We start from the raw sequence: 16,426 nt of genomic DNA, 5'->3' as shown, positions 1-16,426 counted from the left end.
AACAAAGCAAAACAACAATCCCTGTGCTTCTTAATATTGTCTGGTTGCATGTACAAGGTGCTCATGCTAGGATCGAGAAGGAGGAAATTTTTTCCCACTTGTTATCCAGGTGTCTTCAGATAAAACAATGTGTTCCCAGACCCATGGAACCCTCTGACTCCATACTCAGCCATGTTACTGTTAAAATGGCTCCTACGTCTGAAATCCCCACAAAACCACGAGTTATGGGAGAGTGGGAAGATGGATGGAGGATGCAGGATGGAAGGATGTATGGATGGATGGATGGATGGATAGATGGATGGATGGATGGATGGAAGATGGATCATGGATACATGGATGGAAGGAAGAGAGGAAGATGGATGAATCAATGGATGGATCAATAGATGGATGGGTTGATCAGTGGATTGATGAATAGATGGACTAACTGATGGGTTGACAGATGGATGGAGGATGGAAAGACAGATGACTAATTAATGCAAACGCTTGCCTTTAGTTTAACACAGATGCAAATCCCCCAGGGTTCTGGCTTCCAAGAAGAAATCACTGTGTTCTGGGAACAAAACCTGAGATCCCAGCTTCTTCTGGTTCCTCAGGCCAGACTTGGGGTGACAGCCCTTCACAACAGCTGCCCTCACATCTCAGGGACTCTGGCCCAGCCCAGCAGGAGGAAGGCCCCGTTACTGACCACCAACCCATCTGCTCCGACTCACTATTGCAGAAACCCTTCCTCCCCAAATGATAAAGCTTCTTTTGATGGGAAACAACTAAGCCACCTTCTTTTTAACAATACCAGAGGGGCTGTGTAAACTGTTAAGCGCTATACTAATAGTTTTTAAACTCCAAGTTTAAACTAAGGATTGCTGAAATGTTTACAGAGCCCAGGGAAGCAGTCTAACTCAGCGGGGTCTCAACGGGTCAGATAAATCTTTGCAGGGGTTGGGGGGGCTGCCCCATGCACGTCTGTAGGATGCTCAGCAGCATCCCTGGTTTCTAACCACTAGGTGTCAGGAGTGTTCCCTCTCCTGAGTTGTGAGAACCAAAAATGTCCCCTGGGGGGGCCACCTTCCTCCTCCACATCCCCACCCCGCCCCACCATCTGTGTCCCATGGGGCATCTGTCATTGCACACACTCATCTTAACGTTCACTTAGCGTTCCATCCACGCTGCTATTCATTTAACATTTTTCTATACTTTCACTTATTTCTCTTTCCTGAAGCTGACTTTACTAGGAAACTGTATGGTAAGTGAAAGATCAGCTTCCCTTGCCATATAAATAGATGGCAACTATAAAAATAAATACAGGGAGGAGGAACAATATTATCAAATTCTAGCAAGATGCTGGGCTCAGGGATCTGCTCTCTATGGTGAAAGGGGGGGATGAGCAAGGACCAGAGAGGGGCTGAGGACCTAGTGGGTGCCAAGCTGCTATTTACTCTCTTCTTGAAAGTCATCAGGAGAATTGAAAAGGAGCAGAGAAAAGGACCAATATCCCGCAGTGGGATTCCACGGCACTGATGATACCAGTCCACGTTTTAGAATACCCTGGGCTCCTAGCCTTGATTTCCACACCTTGGTTCTGACACAGATTTTTGAAAGGGTTTAAAGGACAAAAACCACCTTTCTACAGACAAAAACAGAGCACAGTGAATCACACAATGGGCCTTGGGAGTCCCTGAGACCCGAGAAAGAGTCCCAGCTCCACCAGCAACCTGCTGTGTGTCCTTGGGCAAGTTCCTTCACTTCTCTGTGCCTCAATTTTCTCAGCTGCAAATTGGGGATAACAATGGCCACATTGCTAGGTTCTTTTGATATTAAATAATGCATATAAAGCACTTAGCATATTGCTTTGTCCCCTGATGTCTTCACTTTAAATATATTTAAAGCATTTCCACAAGTCCATGTTGTTCTAAAACAATTTAGAAAGCCATCATTTTCCTTCTTAAGGCCAAATAATAATTGAATAAATCCTCATTGATCAACACGTTAGTTTGTTCTGGTTTTTTATTATTTAAAACTGGACATCTTGGTACTTTTTTTTTTTTTAAGAGGCATTAGCAAATGCCTGGCGTACAGCAAATACTTAATCATTTTGTGTGTGTGTGTGTGTGTGTGTGTGTGTGTTGAAAGCAAAGATTAGAAGCAAAAATGACTCGTGTCCCAAATAAAACAAATCATTCTGGGAGAGCCCATGCCATTCAGGAAGGAATGCTGTTAACATTGGATTCTGCTGTGGGGCTCTGGCCAAAATCCACAAACACCACCCATTTGTCCACTGACCCACGGAGCCTGCTTTTTCTGGGCCCCCAGTTATCGCGAGGGAAGCTGCCCCTCCCTCTATGCTGCATTTCAGCAACCTTAGCCTATTCTGGGGCGCCAAAGGGGTGTGGGCGTGGGAAGGAAGAAAAATTTTCCACAGCCGTGTCCTGGTGTTCCCAAAAGAGATTAGCCTCAGACACCGGGGCACAGCTAACCCAGAAGGACAAGTATTTCTTGAAGCACAGTGTGGAAACCAAGATCATCTCTTTGAGCTTTCTTGGTCTCAGGATCAAATGTGTTCTTGGTCATTGGTTGGTGATATTGATCAACATGGGTCTATCACCAGAAGGCAATTTCCAGGAAGAGCCCGAGTGAACCCATTGTCTCAGTTACTCCCCCAACCCCACCTATCCTGTGCCCATATGTTCTTGAGGAGGCAAACATCCTTTATCTCCAGCTCCAAAATGGAACAGAGACTATAACATAAGCCACTCAGAGCTTTCCAAAACCCTGGATCATTGTGAATAACTCAGGAATATGCACATCAACCTAAGCCAACCAGTAAGAGTCAATGAGACTTCATTCAGGGACTCAGGCAGGGAATCCAATCTGTTCTGCTGGATGTAAACCCAAAGGACGCAAGGGCTGGAGCCTCAGCAGCCATTCTGCTGCCAAGAAATGGCAGTCCACCTAAAGACAACATTGCTCAGAGACCAGGTTCTAGAGGTATCCTTTGAGCCCACAGAACCCCACTGTACCTGAAACCCATATCCCTGAACTTTCCAGCTCTGGGAGTGGATCATTTTCCTTTTTGCTTAAGCTAATTTCGGTTGCTTGTAACTGAAACAGCCTAACATATGAAGCCATTTTTCTAAAACACCAATAAGCCACCTAAGGCAATATTCATTTTCCTTCTCCTTCTTTTTTTTAACGGAATGGAGGGAATCCAGCAAGCAGAAATCTGTCCTAACCCGAGCAGAAATCTGTCCTAACCCGAGAATAGCCTCTAACTAATTCTGGTGGTCCTGAAGGCATGACTCTAGGTCCCCTCACCAGCACCCAGCCTCAAGGCATGAAGACTTACACAGCTGCTCTTCCTCACTGAAGCCCATGATCGCCATGGCCTCCACGGTTTCTTGGAACATCTCGTCATCCTGGGCGGCCGGGATGGGCACAAAACCATTGGAGAGGAATGTGTAGTTGTTGAAGCCCTCCAAAAGCAAGTCATCTAGAAGGAGAGGAAGATGGGATGGTGGTCAGGAAGATGGACTTTGAACGAGAGGCATGAACCTGGTGAAGGGTCTGGGCCATCCTAAGTTCGTTCCCTGTCCCGAGCCTTGTACAGTTTAAAACCTTCCTTTTGCTCTAACACGCAGAAGGCATCACCAGCCATCACCAGCCTCATACAGTGGTGCAGGTTGTGCACTGCCCCAAGTTACCTGGCAGCTAAAACCTAGCCTTGGTTCCACCTGCTAAGCCACGTCCCCTGACACAGGGTTGCATCTAGCTGGAGAAAGGGATGCCTTTATCTCAGTTGTCCAAAACACCCTGCCTTTAGGAACAAAGCTGCCTGAATAATTAGATCAATATTTATCCATCCACTTATGAAACTTTATCACATCATTAATACATATGAATTTTAAAAATCAATTACTACCGAAAGGTTTATAATAAAAACACCATTCCCTGTTCATCCTTTTTCCAATTCCTACTTTACCCTATAGTACTGCTTTTATCTCTTTTAGCTGTTGCTTCTGGTACTTACCACTCTCTCTCTATTTAACAGCTTAATATAAATTATATATAACATAGGCTTGTATATACTATATGTCATATATTATATAGGCTTATATAAATTATAATGTGTTTATATACCATCTATAATAAGTTGCTTCTGGATATTTCAAAATGAGATATTATCTATTGATCCCCTGCAATGGTGGATAAAGATTTAGCTCTTTTGTCAATTCTAGTCTGCTGGTTGTTTTTATAAATAAAGTTTTATTGGAACACAGCCACTCCCATTTCCTTGTCTCTTTTCTGTGGCAGCTTTCATGCTACAGGGGCAGGCAGATTTGAGTAGCTGCCACAGAAACCATATGGTCCCCAAAACCTAAAATATTTACTATCTGGCCCTTTATTAAAAACATTTGCCAACTCCTTGTTTATAACAGGAAACACGGTTCTCTGTAAAGCAGTATTCTCTGGTGACATTTTGCTGCTGTTCTTGTTCAGCAACCCCCCCCCCAAATTTATAATTGCTTCTCTTTTTCTTGTACTATTTGCCTTTAGCACACCCTCCAATACATCAAGTGTCCTCTTCCAGATCAATCTTTAATGAGGCTGGATTTCATTATGGTTTTGGAGAAAAGTCAATGAGATACTTTTCTTTTAGAACAAAGGTCTTTCATGGGTCAAGTCACTTGGAAGGTGCCTGAGGGTAGACTGACACAAGACACCAGTTAACTCCAGCCTTTGGATTAGCTGCAATGCCTGATTAAAGTCACAAGGATTTGGGTCTTGGCCAAGATTTCATTATCCAGACTCTGGGTAAATTTACAAATATTGATCCTCTCTAAAAGCCAGATCTATCATCAAGAATAAAAATGGCCCCTAGGAATTTCAGGAGTTAGCCTTATCCTTGCCCAGTTTCTGGAAGACTAGAGACAGAGCACAAAACCGGAACCCAGATCACCAAACAAGCAAACTCTTTGACTTTGGTGCCAAAGAGGAGAGATATACACATTTCTCCCTGGGCCACCTCATAATGTCCCACACTGTAACTGATAACTTACCTAATTTCCAGTGTACAACATCTGTTCAGCATCTCCGCCCTTTTATCCAAAATCGCTTCACCTCTGACCCTATTATACGCTCCAGACCGCCAAGCATCAGGACTAAACAATGAATGAGGTCGCCCCCTAGTGGCATAACATTGAAATACACCTCATCACAGCAAAGGTACCCGCACACACAGCCCTTTGGTAAGTTTCTTAAGCAAAATAACTAACCCTGGGCCCCAAAAGTGATGGGAAGCAAAGTTTGTATTGCTCTCGTAAAATTTTAGTCTTAAAATTATTACTAGAATTTAGACTATACTATGTATATATTCTTTTTTTCAGCTATGTGATTTGTATATTCTTTAAAGAGTTACTGTATGTTCAGAACATATAATTTCCTATTGGAAACTGGTATATACTATACTGCATTTATAGAAAAAAGTATTTTCCTTACCGGTGACAGGTGTGAACCACACTTATGGCGGTGATCACTTCGAAATACATACAAATACAGAATCATTATGTTGTATACCTGAAACTACTATGTTAGATGTTAGTTATACCTCAATAAAATATTTTTTTCCCAGGGATCCTGGGGTGGCTCAGTTGGTTAAGCATCTGACTCTTGATTTCAGCTCAGGTCATGATCTCAGAGTCATGAGATGGGGCCCGCATCTGGCTCGGCACTCAGCAGGGAGTCTGCTTGAGCTCCTCTCCCTCCCTCTGCCTTTGCCCCTCCTCCCACTCGTGCATGGTCTCTCTAAATAAATAAATAAAATCTTTTAAAAACTATTTTTCCCTGCAGCAGAGGTGAGCAAACTAGAGCATACCGCCTACTTTGTAACTAAAGTTTTATTGTAACATAGCTATGCGCTATATGGTTTATATACCGCCCATGGCCACTTTTGCATTACAGTGGCAGAGCTGAGTACTTGTGACAAAACCCCGTCACCCGCAAAATGCCTAAAACATTATCTAGCCCTTTACGGATCGCTTGTTGACCCTTGCCCTACAAAGGCCACGTAAGGTGGCTTTCAAAACAGGTATGATGAAAAGCGCTTACCTCCCCTTCTCTTCCAAATCCCTCATGAAACTGCCTCTTACATACTTCCAAGTTTTATAAACTGGTAAATACTGCAATTGTCTTTCTCCCTTCCTGGAAGGCAGCCTGTGTCCAATTGGACTTGATTAGTTAGTCATCTAACATCTAATTAGACTTACTGTCGGCCATGTCACATAGCAGGTGCTCAGTAAATGTGGCCTGAACAGAAACCACACTCACTGAACAGAGATGAGGAATCACACACCTGCCGCCCAAAGATAGTTATTCCCCTGGGCAGCACCTGAGGCTCTGCTTTAATAGCCAATCTATTAACCTGGATCATGATGAAGGTGATGGCTGAACCCCATCCCCCCCACCCCCCAGTGCTGTGTCCTTGCAGGTCACTTACTTTTCATCTTGTCCTTGGCTCCAGCAATCAGGTAATAAAAGATGTGGAACGTCCTCTCGTCTCTGGCTTGGCGAATCGCCCGTGACTTCTCCAGCAGATCTGGTTTGAGGTGGGAGTTAAGAATCCTGGGGGTATCACAGGTGTTTCCTTTGCCAGAACCTACCCTTCCTCCCCCATCCCCGTCTCACCAACCGCAGGACGCAGGACGGGAGATCTCATTTAAGCCTTACAACCTATCCGAGGAAGTAAATGCAAATTTTATTTGCATTTTCAACATAGGGAAACAGAGGCTCGGGGAAGGAAGTCATTTTCCCAGAGCACACAGCTAGCAAGTGGCAAAGCCGCGTCTGTGGTGGCCAAAAGCACCCTGGCCGAGGGGGTGGGGTTCAACTAGCCTCGGGAAAGAGAATGTGAACACACCCCTAATTCGTCTAAGGAGAAAGCCCATTCCGCTGTGGTGCGGCATGGAGACCACGGGGGTCCCGGATTGGGGGGGGGGGCACACGGGTGGCTGGGCTGTTGTACCAGGTGGATTTCTTCATCCCTAAGTGCGATGTCGCAGGACGTTAGGGCAGGCCCACCTGTGCCCTACAAGGTAGCAGCGCTGGCCTTCCTGGAGCCTAAAGCCGCCTAGAAGTTGCCTCACTGTTCCAGCCCACTTCCAACTGTGCGTCCTTAGAAGGCTTGTTAAAATCCAGGGGGCCGGCCCATCCCTGGAGCTCTGCGCCCACAGGTCTGGGGCAGGGCCCGCGGCCTGCATTTCTAACTAGCTCGCAGGTGCTGCTGCCGGGCTATGCACTTTGCCGGCCACGGATCTGAGGGGCAGAAGCCGAGGCCAGAGGGAGGGGTCTCTCCCCGGGACTTGCCGTGAACATAGGAGATGAACAGCTGAGAAGCATGTGCAGGGGTCCGAGAACAGGCTGTAAGACAGATTCTTCCCTGGGTGGGCTGGCCATGCAGCCCCGAGATCGTGGGGGGCTCAGCCCATGGGGGGCACCTGCTCTCAGAGTGGCTGGGCGGCTTGACGGCCTGGGGCCTGCTTCCTCCAAAACCAACAGGAAGCTGTTCCTTTACATCTAAAGAGTCAGAATCCCACTGGCCCCCCAGTGCCCACGGCCTGCTCATCGGCATCCCAGCAGAAGGTCAGGGCCCGACTGGGTCCTCTGCAGAGACAGCATCTCTACCTCTCAGAGTTGGGCCGGAATTAAATGAGATCCTATGTGCCAAGGGCCCAGGCTGGTGCCCAACGCACAGCAACCTCTGCATAAGGTTAATGACCATCAAAATGCCAGAAGTTCTACAATCTCTTTTCCCAACCCTGGGGCCAGAAGAGGTTCAGGATTTGCTAGATTTCGGACCACTGTGGACATACCATATGAGTAACCTAGGACACTCCCAATGGCGCCGAGGGAGCCCATTAATACTCCTGCAGCAAAAGACATCACTGTTCTCCTAAGGGGAATAGAGAGACTACAAATAGCCTCTTGTGGGCTTGGCAGGTTTTGCCATCAGCTGAGTTTCGGTTTTCAGAAGTTTCTGGATTTTAGAATTTGTGGACTTGTGTCATCAGAGGCCTTGAGGGGAAAACACCCTGCGTGGCCGGACATAGTCTAAGCGGGGGGGGGACCTGGGGGCATAGGGAGGAAATGCTCACCCCTCCGTGCCTCAGCAGTTAGGGTTTTGCCCATTTTCCAGTCGCATAAACCTGGTTCTGATGTGTCAATTTAAGGAGCTAAGACTTGCTGTGGGTGCTTCTCTAGGTGAATGCCGACATTTCATACCGGATGGATACTGATTTTCTCGGGCACAACGTGTGGGTGGATTAAAATAGAAAATGACAAAAGTTGGGGGCGCCTGGGTGGCTCAGCCAGTTAAGCGCCTGACTCTTGATTTCAGCTCAGATAGTGATCTCAGGGTCGTGAGATCGAGCCCCGCGTCGGGTTCCGTGCTCAGTGGGGAGTTTGCTGGAGAGGCTCTCTCCCCCTCTCCCTCTGCCCCTCCCTGCCTACCCACCTGCGTGCTCTCTCTTTTAAAAAAGAAAAAAAGACAAAAGTTGACGATGGCATAAGAGCCACGGATGCTTGCAATGGGCCGAGCCCTGGGCCGAGGGCCGTACCCATCCTTCCACGGAACCACAGTTGAACTACAGCTCCACACATAGGCTGTTATCACTCCCATTTCACAGGTGGCAAAAGTGAAGCTCAGAGAGATTAAGCGACTTGCCCCAAGCCCCACAGCTGACATGGCAGAGCGGAGAATGGACGAGACTTGAGCCGCTCAGAGGTCCTCCCTCACCCAGGGCACCAAAATCCAACTACAACACTCCCCAGGGTCCCACGAGTGCCAAGCAAATGCTGTACAAGCAGCTAGAAAAATACAACATGCTGAGCCTCAGAGGCACCTGTCATGCTTCTGGGTTGATCAATCACTGAACCGTAGACTTGGTCCCCGAGTCCAGAAATTTCCAGGTGGCTCACTTTGCCATCCAGAGTCTCAACACTGATGCTCTCTGTGTCCTTCACAGACACTGCTATTCCTCCGGGCAAGCTCTGTCTTCACCAGTTTCCTATCTCTGGGCTGGAAACTGGTTACAGACCAGCTCCCTCTGCAGGACAAGGGGTCCATGGGCTCAAAAAGGAGCAAGTGATGATCACACCAGAGCCAATACTCAACCAGCCTTATTCTGCCCCTGGCGTGGTTCTAATTGCTTTATGTGAGTTAATTCACTTTATTCTCACAACAGCTCTGCGAAGCAGGTTCTGTGATCACCCCCCATTGCACTGATGAGGCACAGAGAGCTTGAGTAACTGGCCCGAGGTCACTCAGCTAAGGAGAGGTCAACCCAGAATCAAAGTCAGGCTGTTTGGGTTTCACGTTTGCCTGCTATCAAGAGACAACCACCCCAGGGCAGATCTGTTCTGGAAGGAACCCAAGAGCCTGGGGGGCGAGGGGCAGCTCGTCCACCTTTCTGGGGCCTCTCAGGCTGGGGGCAGGAGGTGGGTTGCGGGACAGGTCCCGTGTGACCCAGGCTCAGCAAAGGATACAGGTCTCAATGTTGGCTCCCACGATGTAACCGGTGACATCGAAGTTGATGCGGATGAATTTGCCCTGCCAACAGAAAACACAGTTCAGGGGCGGCTCCCCAGCCTCAGGTCCTCATCCCCGTCCTGCAGGTAAGTGGAGAGAGAGATGTCAGGGAGCATTGAGGGTTGGGGAGGGGACAGGGAGAGTTTCTTGCAAACACTCAGAACCTCACGGGTCAGCATGTCGGAAGGAACCACCATCTGCTGAACTGGGACGATTTCGGGCCTTGAAGCAGCAGAGGAACTTATAAAACACATTCACAAATCAATTTCATTTGGCTCTTGCAATGCCCCTCAGCTGGTCATGGTTATCCTCATTTTAAAGGTGGGGAAACTGAGGTTGAGAGAGGTAGTATGACCTGCCCAGTGGGTCAGGCTCCTAAGAGGTAGAGCCACAACCAAGGACAAGGCAAGTTTTGTGGGCTGGAGGGCTCCCTCCTTGCCCCCTGCCCAGAAGCACGTAGGCCCCGCCATGATCCACCAGGCTCAAGTTCATCCAGCTGGGAATCAGTCCTCCTCTTTGGGACAGGTGAACCATGTCTTCGAGTCCTTTACCACCACTTTCAGGGTTCTCCTGCCCCCGTGAGGCTCAAGTGAGAAAGGGAGCCCCTTGGAGTCTGGGGAAGTGTATGTGAGAAGATGGCACCTCCAGCCTCGTTGACCTTCAGCTCCCCAACTAGGCCACAAGCCTCACGAAGGAACCACTTCTTAACTGTTTGCTACAATCCTGTGAGCTGGTTCAGCATCTGGTCTATAGCAGGTGCTTAATAAAAACTGAGCAAAGGAAAAAGCAGAGGATGGTGCATATAACAGTGTACGAATGATTATACACAATAGGTGCCTTGCTGAAGGATGTACGTGCCTAGTACATAGTGGGTGCTCAATTCATGTTTTGCTGAATAAATGAATGAGTATTAAATGTCTAGCACCTACAGGAGCTCAGTATTTATTTACTGAATAAATGTCAAATGCCTAACAGGTGCCTCATATACAAACAAAATGAGTATTTGTTGAGTGAATAGTGAATGAATGAATGAATAAATGAAGGGATGTGTGGCAGGAGCCCTTGCAGCCTTGAAAGGTCACAACAGGACTGAAGATAGAGCAAAATGCTGTTGTGAGGTACACCTCCACCCGTTCTGTCTCAGGCTCCCTGCGCACACAGACTCTGCGTTCTCAGGCAAGTGAGGACACCACAGGGCTTTTGCTACTTACAAATCGTGAAGAGTTGTCATTCTTGACCGTTTTGGCATTGCCAAAAGCCTCCAGAATCGGGTTTGCTTGCAGAAGCTGCTTTTCCAGCTCACCCTAAAATTTATGCACATCTAGTTAGTGGAGAAAGTAACCCAGGCATTGACAGTTCTGCCCTAGATGGAGGTCGCCCCAAAACTCTGCCCTTAACCTAGAGGTTCTCTCCTATCCTATCTCCTACCCTGTTTGAGACTCCAGTGCTAACGTCCAGATTTACTCAATGGTTTCAGAAGAGGAGCAACCGGCCAGGCTTTCTGATAGCTAGGACATCTGTTCCCTAGGAAGGCCACTTTCTGAACAGGGCTTGCTCATCTATGCAATGTCATTTCACTGAGAACCACTGCACAATGCTGAGGACGTCATTTACATTGTAATGAACTGTGCTCCTTGGAGTTGTGCAGTGCACAATCTGCACTGCTGTCCATGGCAGTTCTGCTGCTGCGCACGTTTAACAAGCAGCTGTCTTCAAGTTAACCACTACAATCCTCCTCCTGATGGTTTTAGTGTGATTTTTTTTTTTAAGTTGCAAGTTTTCTTTTCTCAGGACTAGTTTTCTGAAGTATTTTGTGGAAGGCAAATAAGGAATGCACAAAACCCACCAGGACTACTCTTAACCGACTGCAGAACAAAGCTTCAAAGCAGGTTGCCTGAGCTCCATTCATCAGGTTAAATGCAGCTGAGACTGTACACAGCCCACCGGCCCCCTTTGAGGGGACTCCTGTGCACAAACGCGGTCACGTGATTAATTGTGGCAGGAAAGGGCCAACAAGTTAAGTCATGCCAGGAAAGCGATGAGTTGCTTTTGCCTAGCCCCAAAACATGGCGGTTGCAGACCGGCCCAGTGGCCTCCCCATCCAAGCTCTTCCTCTGGGCCTCCCCTGGGAAGTGCTGGGACCTGAGGGTTTCCTCCTGGTTCCCTCTGTGAATCCCACATTCCTTTCCTCAGGGCACCAGGGCAGGGCTAAAAAGAAGCTGGGAACGATTCTAGAAGGAAGTGGGAGCGCACAGTTCTCTCCTTGTGCCTCTGTCCACCAGGAAGGCATCATGGGTAGCTGTCCCTAAAGGGGACAGGAAGCGCCTACTTATTTCTGTGTTTATTCAAAGGTTCCCTTTCTAGAATGGGAATTCCAGCTGATGGGACCAAAAGATCCTTCTCAGGAGAGCTTTAAACATGGACATCCGGTCCCAACCGCTCATTGTATGGATGATGAGACTGTGGCTCAGAGAAGTGACTTGGCCAGCGTCACACAGGACTAGATCCCAAATAAGAATCCTGATTCTCTTTCTGATCCTTCCACGACACGGCGTCCCAGAATCTCACTAAGATGGACTGCGTGTGATCCTAGCACATGCTAGGACCTCCGAGGATCTCTTCCAGAATGGGACCCATATGCCAGCCCCCCAAGCTCTGCGTTAGAGATGAGTTCACATCTGCAGAGGTCCAGGCAGGACCCCATTGGGTGTCGCATAGCTGGGGCCTTACCGTGCCACCAAAGCTAGTGCATTGCAAACTCCAAGTCTCCTGTTTCTGGAGCCTTGGGTCAAGCAACCGGCATGCAAAGACAGACACGCACTGCACACACATGCACGAGGACACATCGGTGCACAGGGGACAGGGCTCAGGGGAGAAACATAGGGATGACGGCAGGGAGGAGGGAGGGAGGGAGGGAGGGAGGGAGGCATGCCACAGCAGTGCCATTAACTGACTGTCAATCAAGCCAGGGAAGCTTCAGGGCCACAGTGTCCTAAAACACTCAACCAGAGGGGACAGATGTTTCTAGGGCGGTCCAGTCGGGGATACCAGTGATAGATGCATTGGTGGGAAGGATGGGGGGCAGGATTCATTCTGGACTGGGGAATTCCATTCCAGGCTGGAGGACAACCTGGAGCATTCCAAGGGGAGTCCCGCGGCTGGCGCCCGGGCCCCCCACCCCACTCGTTGGCATCGGACCCCCCGCCGGAGGGTACTTGGGTGAGCTGGTTGGTTTGGGCTGTGAAAACTCGGGGGGCCCCGCCCCTTCTACCATCAGCTATGGGACTTCAGCGGGTGCAACAGGAGCATGCAGGTCTAAATACACTCCGTGCCTCCCGTACACACCAGGAAAACACTCTTAGTTACTCACGTAGGCAAGAGCTGGGCCCTGCTGTAGTTGAACAATACAGTATAAAACAAATGTCAGAGTCATTCCAATCACGCGCACGTCCGGGGCTGGAGAATTAGGACCGTAATCCCGCCCCCTTCCCAGACAGCCTGGATCCCCCAAGGTAATTGGGGGGGGGGCAGCAACTTTTCTTTGATCCTGGTTCCTTTCTGTTTCGCTCGTTCCTTGTAAGAATTTCTCAGAGACTCAGACATTTCAAAAGTTTTTGTCATTGCTGGGGGCCAAGGTGGGCTCTTTAAACGTGATCAATGAGATACTGACTGAGATGGGTTTGCAGAGGCAGAGGAAAAAGTGTCTGGCATATCGTAGGCCCTTGGTAGAGATCAGTCATTTTTAAGTATTGTTATGTCTTACGTTGACTATTATAGGGAAAGAAGAGGCAGCAGGAAGCAATGTTTCATGGCCGTGTAAACTTAACCATAGGATTACGTGGTCTTATACACTGTGCCAGAGACAGTTTGGAAATGCGGGGTTTCCTGCATTTGTTGGAGGGACGGGGGTTTGAGCCACAGGCGGCGCCCGCCCCAGACAAGCTGTCTCTGTGATGGATCCAGAGTCATCTGTGAGGTCTAGAAAGCAAGATCCCCAAGCTGTCTTCAGGCCTCCACGTTGCCATCTCCCCAGCCCCAAACCTCCAGACAGAGGTGCCGGCAAGTCCTTCAAGCAGCCCCACTGCGTGTCCCCTCCTCGGGGGCAGATGAGGCAGGGGCTAAGATGGGGGAGGAAGAAGAGAGGGATTGACCCCAGGAGGGATGATTCTAGAAACTTGCTCTTCTTTTCCTCAAATTGCGCCAGTGTGGGTTTATCTGTAGGATTATCTGACAGCGAACTCTCTTCCCCACCCATATAGAAGCCCAGTGAATTGAATGACAGCATCGCTGGGACTCATGGCTGGACCCCATCCCACGATGCCCAGCACACAGTTGACGCGCGGTCACTGCACTGGACCAAAGCCCATAGCTGAGTGACACTGCTATTCCCATCCCCTGGGGTCCCAGTCAGAGGGGCACGTGGAGGAGTGACAGGTGTGTCTCAGTCCTAGGGAGTTTACAGAGATTCGTTTACAGGGTGGTTCTCAATCTGGGTGCCCCAGAGGACACCTGGCGATGCCTGCAGCCGTTTTCGGCCATCACAGCTCGGTAGAGATGTTGCTACCAGCATCTTGTGGGGGAGAGGCCGGGGCGCTGCTAAAAGTCCTACAGCGCGTAAGTCATGAAACAGGACCCCTCAGGATGATGATCGGGGCTAAGGCGAGGAATCGGCCAGAGCCAAAGGGCCCACCCAGCTGGATAAAGACCCCTCCTGTGAGTTGCCGGGCAAGGGGCCCATTAAACATGGACCCAGGGCCTCTCGACGGAGCCGAGACCCGTGCGCTGGGGCTTAGCCACTGAACAGGAGTTGTACTCACCGTGATGCTCGTATCCTTCTTGCCCTTGTGGGAGGAGGCCACCACGGCAAGGTACTGGATGACTTTCTTGGTGTTTTCCGTTTTCCCGGCTCCGGACTCCCCTCTGAAAGACACGGGAATGGTGAGCCACTGGAAATAAGCCTATTCTCGTTCTAGAGCTCCCAGTCATTTGCCAGGTAGGGCAAGTGAGGCTCCCAGAGGGGAAGCGATTTGCCCAAGGTCATGGCGCGGGCACAGAGCTGGGCTGGGCCTCAAATGCTAGCCGCCACCTCAATGTACGCCTCCCGAGAGGACACAGGAAAGGATTTGGATGCAAAGAGGAAAAGAGAAAAACTGGGTTTTCCTACCAAGGTCCAAACTTAGGTTTATTTGGAATCACCTTTTTGTTTAAAATATTTTATTTTTTTAGAGCATTTTCTAGGTTCGCAACAAGGTTGAGCAGAAAGTACACTGAGTTCCTCTATCCCCGTCCCTCAATGTGTACAGCCTCCGCCAACGACCAACAGCCCCCATCAGAGCGGTGCATTTGTTATCATCGATGAACATACACTGACGTATCATCACCCAAAGTCCAGAGTTTACATGAGGGTTCATGCTTGGTGCTGGACGTTCTGTGGGTTTGGACGCACATAACATGACATGAATCCATCATTATAGTACCACACAGAATAGTTTCTCTGCAAATCACCTACTTTTAAGACATCATTAGCTTTGTCGACAGATAGAAAGATCAGGCAAAGGGCAGCCTTCTGAGAAGGAAATAGGTACATCTTAGAGCGCCAGACCCTAAGGTAAAACTTTTAGAAGCTTCCCTTACAGGTTATCCCACCAATCACTGGGCAAATTTAAGTCCCTTCATCCTCTGGAGAAGCCCACTCTGATTGTAAGATGGCTAGCTAATAATCTGAGTCAAGTATCGGAGGATAAACCTGGTTGAAATAATTCACGCTAAAGTATAAATGACTGATATGTTTAGATCAGCAGAGCATTGTTTGTCTTTTCAAAAGAGCACTCCGAGAATATGGCAGATTTTTTTTTTTTTTTAATCAAATGGCCTTCTTGAACCACCTGCCTCTCTTGGCCACCAAAGATCATCATGGTGGGATTGCTTCACCCTAGGTTTCCAGGTACTGACTCTGATTCCCATCCTTCCTGGTGAATTGGAAGGACAGGGCCTCAACCAAAACTTCCTTCCCTTCTCGTCCTCCCCTCCCATTTTCTTCTTTTGTTTTTCCTTTATTTGCCTAGACTCTCTCATTTTCTGAGCTCACTGAATATTCTGATATGCAAGAGATAATTTTTTTTTAAGTCTGGAAAAGAGTGTGTCTACCGCAAGGTCAGCTCAAGGTTCTCCACCCTGAACCAGTGCCACAGCTCTTTTTCCTAATTAGGAAAGAAAGAAATTAATCTGCTCTGCCAAGCACCCGTTAACAACTTCGCTCATGGCTAGAAAAGAAAGAAACACGTGCCCTGAATTTCTGGACCTAGTGTTGTGGGCCCCAATGTCCGGATATCAAGTGTCTGATCTTCGGGAACGCCAGCCTTAGACTTGCCCTCTCCCTCTTCCTAATGGTCTTTATCCCAGTGGCCACATCATTTCATGTAGCCTCAGAGGTACTTTGTGAACTGGGAACCATGGAGTCAATTATCCCTATTTCTTGAGGGGAAAATAGAGTCCAAATTTAAAAAAAAAAATTTTTTTTTTTTAAATTTTAAGGTGAGAGTTGCCTTTTTAGGGGGAGGAGAGGTCCCATGCTAATTGTTTCACATGCATTATCTCCTTTAGCCTCCCTCCCCCAATCCTGAAGGTAGGATGGACCACTTCCCAGTTATTACAGAAGAGGAACTCTGGCCCAGAGTGGGTAAGCAACTTGCCCTAGGTCACACAGTGAGGCAAGGGCACAGTCAGAACTGAAAGTCAGGTCTCTGATTCCAGTGCAGTCAGGACTCTTTCCACTACATTTGCCTAGTCATTCCACGACACAGGCCCACCCCTCTAGGAACTTGCTTTCTAAGGCCAAAGGAACCAATGAAC

General features: G+C 48.5%; 1 protein-coding gene across 2 annotated transcripts in view; it reads right to left on the bottom strand.

Moving 5' to 3' along the window:
- Positions 1-14,494, bottom strand: part of LOC102749710 (myosin-11) — a 55,315-nt gene extending 40,821 nt beyond the window's left edge. The window contains exons 1-6 of one of the 2 annotated variants that reach the window (XM_081819960.1): positions 14,392-14,494; positions 12,945-12,965; positions 10,786-10,878; positions 9,532-9,595; positions 6,488-6,586; positions 3,341-3,484 (exon numbers count right to left, since the gene is read on the bottom strand). In XM_081819960.1, the coding sequence (XP_081676086.1) occupies positions 3,341-3,484; positions 6,488-6,494 (151 nt within the window). In that variant the 5' untranslated portion in view covers positions 6,495-6,586; positions 9,532-9,595; positions 10,786-10,878; positions 12,945-12,965; positions 14,392-14,494. The remainder of the gene's footprint in view (positions 1-3,340; positions 3,485-6,487; positions 6,587-9,531; positions 9,596-10,785; positions 10,879-12,944; positions 12,966-14,391) is intronic. The other variant, XM_081819961.1, reaches the window with a different exon arrangement.
- Between the last annotated feature and the right edge of the window lie 1,932 nt (positions 14,495-16,426).

Source organism: Leptonychotes weddellii, chromosome 5, assembly GCF_054177405.1.
Source record: "Leptonychotes weddellii isolate Sample4059 chromosome 5, ASM5417740v2, whole genome shotgun sequence".
Classification (NCBI taxonomy): Eukaryota; Metazoa; Chordata; class Mammalia; order Carnivora; family Phocidae; genus Leptonychotes; species Leptonychotes weddellii.
This window is presented reverse-complemented; position numbering and strand designations above follow the sequence as displayed.